Source organism: Acanthisitta chloris, unplaced genomic scaffold (assembly GCF_000695815.1).
Source record: "Acanthisitta chloris isolate BGI_N310 unplaced genomic scaffold, ASM69581v1 scaffold29532, whole genome shotgun sequence".
Classification (NCBI taxonomy): domain Eukaryota; kingdom Metazoa; phylum Chordata; class Aves; order Passeriformes; family Acanthisittidae; genus Acanthisitta; species Acanthisitta chloris.
The window spans coordinates 37,407-45,266 of NW_008661554.1; the positions used below are offsets into that span (position 1 = coordinate 37,407).

General features: G+C 41.3%; 1 protein-coding gene across 1 annotated transcript in view; it reads left to right on the plus strand.

Moving 5' to 3' along the window:
* Positions 1 to 318: 318 nt before the first annotated feature.
* The window catches only part of SFMBT1 (Scm-like with four mbt domains 1), a 33,214-nt gene continuing 25,672 nt past the window's right edge, over positions 319 to 7,860 (plus strand). The window contains exons 1-2 of the mRNA XM_009070281.1: positions 319 to 488; positions 6,858 to 6,952. Of these exons, the coding sequence (XP_009068529.1) occupies positions 461 to 488; positions 6,858 to 6,952 (123 nt within the window). The 5' untranslated portion in view covers positions 319 to 460. The remainder of the gene's footprint in view (positions 489 to 6,857; positions 6,953 to 7,860) is intronic.

The following is a 7,860-nucleotide window of genomic DNA, read 5'->3' on the forward strand; positions in this document are numbered from 1 at the left end:
ATGCAATAACAATTTAGTTGCTCATAGGAATAGGTTTGAAAATTGGATATTAAGAAGAAATTCCTTACTGTGAGGGTGCTAAGGCACTGGCACAGGTTGCTCAGAGAAGCTGTGGCTGCTCCATCCCTGGAAGTGTTCAAGGCCAGGTTGGATGGGGCCTGAAGGATCCTGGTCTAGTGGAAGGTGTCCCTGCCCAGAGCAGGAGGTTGGAATGAGATGGTCTTTAAGTTCCCTTCCAACACAAACCATTCTGTGATTCTGTGGTTCTGTCTTAAGAGCAGTTAAAATCCAATAGAGATTTTCTTACCGGTTGTTCTTTTCAGGTGCTTTTCAGGATCCCTTCTTGAATGTCCTGACTGCCAGTATCAAAGGTGGGAGGCAACTCATGACCACCAAACAGTGACAGCCTTGGATTCCTCTGCTTCTGGCTGCTCAAAATAACCACTGGACTACTGTGGAGATGAATGGAGAACAGCAGTATGATGCAGGTAATAGTCCAGCCAAGCTGCCTGGCCAATTATGCTAAAAAACTTGGCAAGCAAGACAGAAGAAAGCCAAGCACAGTGAATGTTTCATAGTGCAGGTGTCTGATGCTGTGTATTGTATGCAGGGAGAAACTCAGATTTCAATGATTGTGGGTTAGATTCTGGCTGTGAGGCTGCCGTGGTTATGTTCACTATTGCTTTATTCCAAAGCAGCATCTGTCATTGTCTTAAAGCAGAACAAAATCTGACCTGCCTTAGTAACTGTATTTTTAAGAAGTTGTAATTTCCCTCTTTGTGGCATCACTATGAGAAGGGCTTATGAAAAGCTCAGTGGTTTTAACACTGCTGTTTTAAGGCATTTGTCTGTCAAAGTGGTTAATGTTATCTTGTTCTGTCCTTGTGTTCATCTTGTTCTTAATATTTTGACAAGATTATGCTGCTGGTTTAAAAAGTCAGATAACTGAAGTTGTTTGCTGCCATTGTAATCTGTCCTGTTTTTCTGAAGTGCCTTGGTGTGTCTGCTTTGATAGGCTTGTGATATCAACTCCTAACCTGCTGCAGGAGGGGTATATTATGATAAATTAGCTCAGGTTTTGGTTCACCTTGAAACACCAGGCTGGGAAGAGTGTCAGTCTGGGATGGCTGAGAATACTAACAGCATTCTGAACAGTTCTGGGATTGTACCTTCTTATAGGGGTAGGGACCATCCATTTTTTTCTGTCTTGCCTGACATGGTTTGTCCTTTTTCCTTGAGGAGGTCTCTACCTATGGTGGTGGTATGGTTTTTTTAATTTTAATTATGGTTACCAGCGTAATTTTAATTATAAATTTAATTATTGTTACCAGCGTAAGCAGTTGGATCAGGATTTTATCTGAGTGTTACTTTCCTTTGGTTCTTGTCCAACAAACTGCTCTTCTCATAGGACAATTCACTGTTAGTAGTTTTTTTGTACCTTTACTTTATGGAAATCTAATTGCTGTTACTGAAGAAATGCTAAATGTGATCTTAATCTATAGTGCTTGTAAGAGAATGCTATTGTCTGCTTTATGATTTTTGATTATTAATTGCAGCAAATCAGTCAAGTTGTTCTCAATGTTAAATCCTTAAAAAAGCAAGAAAAGGCATCATGGACAAGTATGTAGAATGTCTCCAAGCACATGCAGATACTGTTTACTTGGCTAGTGGAAACTGCTAACTGCTCTCATCGAGTGTAAGAGAGAGGAACAGTAAGGGGATGTTTACATGGTCAGCAGTGGTGTGTTCACAGGCTGGTAGCACATCCCTCAGTACAAAAGCCATTACTGCCATTTTCCCATCTTTCTCAAAAAATAACAGAGATCACACAGTCCTCTCTATGTGCTTTGGGAATTACTAGGAAAAGGGTTTGATACTGGCTTGAAATTACTCAACAGCTGTTTTCCTGAGCATCCTTTTGTGCCTGGTTTGAGTATGGGAGGCTGTGAAAAGCAAACAGTAACAAGAGCTTTAGTTGCTGCATTTGGAGATAGTTCCCAGTAAATGCTGCCCCATGTAAGCATAAGCATGTGCCTTCCAATATTGTTTTCTGAAGTGCTTTTGAGTTAGACTAATCCAAAGCACTACTGGAACATTCCTTTTGTGTTCTTTGACTGGTGTAATTTTTTCCCAGTTGTTAATTTGTAGCAGTCTGTGGAGATTCCCCACAGACTTTGGTTTTACATGTCTTTTTGGTTTTACATGTAGGCTCTCTGCCTCCCAAAAACCCAGACAGTGGCCAGGGCTGCTGGTTGTGATGCTCTCCTGTACTGCCAGGGGAAGAGACAACTTTCATTCTTGTCACAGTCTTTCTCAGCTGCTGAAATTCCAACCTGTCTATTTATCCATGGCCTTGCAGCTGGTATAGATGAAAAAGATTAACTGCTTTTAAAATCAGATTGAAATATATCTACATTTCAGGGTGAGAAACCTTTAGGTTAGCCTTAATTGAAGGTCTTGCAGACTTCAGCATGATGTACTTCAGTGTCCAATGTGGCAGTCTTCAACTAAATCACATTAAAGATGCATGAAAGTTATTTGCAGTGACAGTTTAACTCAAATCCAAAGATCAAAACAGCTTGGTGTAGACTGTTTCCATTTCAGGTATTTTCAAGGTGCAACGTCTTTAATATTTCACTAGATTCTAGTGTCCAAATGGTACAATTTCATATTCTTTCTCTTCCTGTGTGTATCAGAGAGTAGCAGGATGTAATTCATGTTAAAATCCAGAAAGGAAGAGTTAGTGTTCCCAATGATGCTAATAGGGATAGTGACAAATGGGAAGTGATGTGACTACCTAGGACACTTCTGATATTCTTACAGAGAAACTTCTCACCTCCAGAGTGATGAGCATTCTCCACAGAATCTCTGTGGGGCACTTCTCAGATTTTACTTGAGAAATTGATTTGAAAGCTTTACTGACAATGACTAGTTGTATGGCAAAGCCAGGGAGACGAAAATCACATCTGGTGTTGTTCCCTGATTTAGCCAAAGTTGTGCTTTGCTACTGAGCTAATGTGCTGCCCAGTCATCCTGTTTAATTCAGAAAAATGTCTCCACGAAGTAGAAAGCTGAATTAATTTAGGACTTGTAGCAATTAAGGATATGGGGAGAAAAAGAGAGCATAAATATATACACCCATGCAGCATTAGATTAATAAATTGTGCTTTAAAATAAAATGGATTAAATATGGTTTTGCTTGTTGTTAGACTGATTTGCAAGCTTTCTCACAGTAGTGAGAATTTGTGGTTTCATTGAGTAGTTTGAACTTGGGCTGATCAGAATGTTTAGTACAGACATATGGCCCCTCAGGAATGTGGCTTCAATGAACTGGTCCTCTGTGTATCCTGGGATGTGCTCACCTGTGAGGACTGAGCTGTGCAATAGGGCCTTGCAAAAAATACCAATCCACTCGGTCAAAGGCTTGGTTCAAGCAGGGCCTGCTCTGCTGCTACTGTCCTGCCAATAAAACTGAGAAGTGATGGGATTCTGACTCCGACAGCCTTACCAGAGTGATGGTCCTTCGCCCCACTCTTGGAGTGTTTCTGCATTCACATGTTGAAAGAGAGATTTGATTTCTGAGCTTTTTCTTGCTTTGTGTAGTCCTACCACATGCCACAATTAAAAATCTAATTTACTGCTCTCACTAGGAATCCTCATGCAGCATTTTTGCTCTGAGCTTTATTCAATGAGCTTTTCCACACTGCTCCAGTGAAGTGATGTGCTAAATAACCTGGAATGCTGTAGGTTGGTTAGAACTCTAGCTAAGCACAGCTCTGAGCTGTGTCAGCCTCTGAACGGGAGGAAGGCTCCTGAGCTCCCTGGCTCAGTGTGCTCCGTGGCTGAGTGCGAGGCTAATCACTGCTCATTTAGTTGTAAAACCTTAGTAAAGTGTAAACACAAGCTGAATTGAACTTTTGTGCATGAATGAAGGGCAAAAAGCTGTGTGGGGGTGCTCTTGTAAAAAATGGAATGAAAAATCCCACTGACTCAACGAAACTCGCTAAAATAAAGCAGGAAGAGCATTAAATTTGCAGTGGGCATTTGTGATAATTTTTCTTGGTTGATTTTTTTAATTTGGTTTGATTGGGGTTTTTTATTTGGTTTGGTGGGGGTTTTGTGTGAAAAAAAATGAGTTTGAAGAGAGCTTTTGGTTGTGCTGGTAAGCTTTGGGCACTGTGCAATACAGAGCAGTCTGACCCCTTCTCACCACAGCAAGTGTTTCCTGGAATGAAACAGCTCTTTTGGATATGGAAGCAGACAGGCTGCAGAGACCATGGATGAGTGGAGTGACAAAGGACCTGTGGTAACTGATCCAGTTGGGAATGGTTGTAACTGTAGTTAAAGGCAAAGGGTCGCTGGAGCAGCAGGCAAACTGGCTTTCCTAGGAGCTCCTTGTAGCAATTAAGTGGCAACATAAGTTACTAATTGACCCTTTCAGTGTGTGAAGTGACCTGTGCCTCATTTAAGGAGCTTAACTGCCCCTCAGCCAGTTATCTGATGATAACGGGTATTGAAGAGTTGCTGCTGCAAGCGGCTTGGAAAAGAGCTCTGCTGGAAAGCCTCAAGGCCCGTGTGGTATTCCCAGATTGAGCCGCTTGGCTTTCAAACTTATTAACAAGCACAGAGCACTCGTGTTGCTTTGTTTCCTTTCAAACAGGAGTGTGTTAGACAGTGCAGGCACTGCTTTTTGGGGCTGGATGAGTGTGGGGCTGTTGCTGCTGTTGAGCAGCTGGCTGAGTTTTGGTGGGAAGGGCTGAGTTGGCTTCCTCTGGGCCCGAGAAAAAACAGACAGAATTCACGTTTGCTTTTGACTGACCATAGATGTTATGACCGAGCTGAGTTTGTTACCACTTTGGTTCTGAAGCTGTGAACTTAAGCATTTTTATGGCCAGATGAAAATAAAATGCTGTTTAAATGTATTAAGAAATCTTAATCTGTTTTAACAACATTTTGCAATGAAATTATATTTTTCATGGAATGACTTAGAGCCAAAGCTTTGATCAGCTCCACCCTAATTTGCAAACAAACAAACAAAAAAAAATCTCTGCCTTAACCTCTTTACTCCCTCAAAAATTTTCACAATAAAACTTAGCTATTTCTCCAGGTCATTTCTTCAGTAAGTTAAAAATTATCCCTTAAAAGCAATGGTGATATTCAAGCTTTGAATCTTTTGAGCTCTGAGGCTTATGCAATGCCTATATAACCAACTGTGGTTGGCTAAAACCAGCAGAAGTTGGGTTTGGGAGAGATAAGACCCTCTTTTAAAATAGATACTGTCATCAGCAAACAGCAGCTAACTGGTTTTGGGAAATGATAACTGCTAGAGTTACAATGAAAAAGATGAGCTTAACCATCAGCCTGAAGAAGAAATGAACCTCCTTACACTCAAGACTTCTAGGTGTTTTTGTCTATGTAATATATCTCAGACTTGGGCAAATATTTGCTCCTTTCTATTCGAGGACTAGGCACTGTCCTGGAGCATACTTAGCAGTTGTCAGTATGTCCAGAGGTCTGATAAGGGCATGTAGTGGTACTTCATTCATTTTTTTTATGTGTAAGGTTTCCTGCTCAAGCTACTACTCCTTGAAAGAGCAGTTACTGCCTGTCCTAACAAAGGCTCAGGGTGTAGGAAATGTTAGTGTCCTGTAACCTTGGTTAGTATCCTCAGCTCTCCTTGGGCTTGAGATACACAGAGATTTCTCTGTTTTCTAACATAAACAAGGTGTCAGGTTTCCTGGTACTGAGAGGGGGAAGCTCCCTTGTTCATTCATGAAGACAACTATGGTGCAGCTGGAGGAATCAGTCTAAAAGTGAAAACGAAAGCTCTGCTTTTGTGTCATGTCACTGCCATCCCGTTTTGCTGCTGCACCTGAAGCTGGGTTAAAAATGCTGCTTACATGAGGTGGGACCCTCCCTGGTCATCCACTGTGTGCCTGCAGTGAAAATGTGATGTGGCTGCAGGCTGAACTACATGGGGGACCTGAAATTCAACCTATGCTGGTTTGAGGTCTTTTCAGCAGAGTGGGTTAGGCAACGGAGAAAACAGAGATGGAAAGGAGTGAGGAAGTGAGCCAGGAACTAAAGGGGAGACTGGGGCTGGGGGACAGGCTTGACAATAATAATTACAAATCTGACTAATTGGAAGTGTGAGTCACTACAGGTACTTGCATCCCTGACAACCCGAGTGAGTTTTGAACTGTGGTTTGAGTGGGTTTAGCACATACATGGTTCAAATGCATCCCAAAATCAGAATTTCTTGGTCTGAAGAAGCTGTTACACCTTATGAGCTGGGCTTTTAAAGTGACTAATTTCAGTAGTCTTGATTTCAGTTGTGTCTCAAGCTGTTTTCTTTAGAACTACTCTGAGTCCTCTCTGCTTCTGGTGTTTTAGAACAACTAAATGCATACTGTCTAAGTTAAAAAAAGAGAAGAGTCATATTTCACATTTTTTAGTCTTTCTTTTCAAATCTTACTTATTGGTGTTGCTGTTTCCTGGATGGTTTAAATTTAATACACTAACAGTCTGGTGTTCACGAAGTTTTGAGTCTCTTGTGTTTGTTGATGCAAATACAAAGCTCTTCTGCCTGTGTTCTCCTCTCACAAATTATAAGCAATTTGTGCTTAACCAAAATCCTCAGGATTTTGCTTTTTCAGACCAGGTCCAACTTAAAAGTGCCTTTGCATACAAACAAAAGGCAAATAGTTTTGTCTGTGTGTTGAAACACGTAACTGAAGTTTACTGCATACTTGTGTACTTTGTCATTTGGAATTGAAATGGGGTTTGCTGTAGTTGGTGGTAGCCTAAAGCTCAAGCCACCAGATTGCTAAATTGGAAGTGTTTGGCTTCTCTTCCAGATGCTGGTTCCAGTGTGGAAGAAATGGAATTCAATTGGGATGAGTATCTAGAAGACACAGGAGCAACTGCAGCCCCGCATGGATCTTTTAAACATGTGAGTTAAGGCAGTGTTTGCTTACCATCTCCTACGTTGCTTTCTTGATACACTGAATGTTTAGAGTTTCTTTGAATGAATTGATGCTCTCAAATCTGGAAGGCTAACTAGAATCATGTTTCTTAGAGTAATGAGAAGTATGACGTTTATTGTTGTTTCTCATCTTACTCTCTGTAGCACAGGGTATCCCCATCCACAGGCGCTGAAAGTTAAGGGGCTCCTAGTCTTTTCTGCACCAGAAGATAAGCTTGATTTTTCTCAAGAAGCTCAAAGTAGACAGTGTCTTTCTTCTTTTGATGATTGCTACTGGACAGCTGCTATGGAGTAGTTGCTTTAGAAAGCTGGTGGCAGAATAGTTCTTGAATGACAGAATTCAAGTGTGCTCTCAAAGAAGGTTTTAATGGTGGATCTCAAGGAGGCAAGGAGAAAATAATAGCTCTGCCAAAAACTTGACTGTAGGAGTTAGAAAACTGATTAGGATAATTGTTGATCACAGGCTTAATGGATAGGATGAAGTCTTGATAAGCCCTTGTCTGTGCCCTTGGACATCTTTAATCAAATGTTTGTTGGTAGAACCCTGGGGTGCACTGTCCCAAGTGTGAGATCTGAATGTGAAATCTGCCTTCTTGAACTGGGTCATCAGTGAAGGTGAGCTGTTCAAGAGCTGTACAGAACTGTTGGATCTCTTCCAACAGTTAGAACACCTTCCAGACTGCTAGCCTGTATGCTTGTCCAGCTCTGTATTAAAGTTACTATTTAATAGTCTTTCAAAGACTGGCTGTGAGTCTTTTACCATGGCAGTGAGGGTACTGACCTGTGTATGACACATTGCTTGGAAAGAACTCCATAGTGCTCAGGATTTTGGGTCCAGTATCACGACTTTCAGTATCGGAAACTTTAATCAGCAG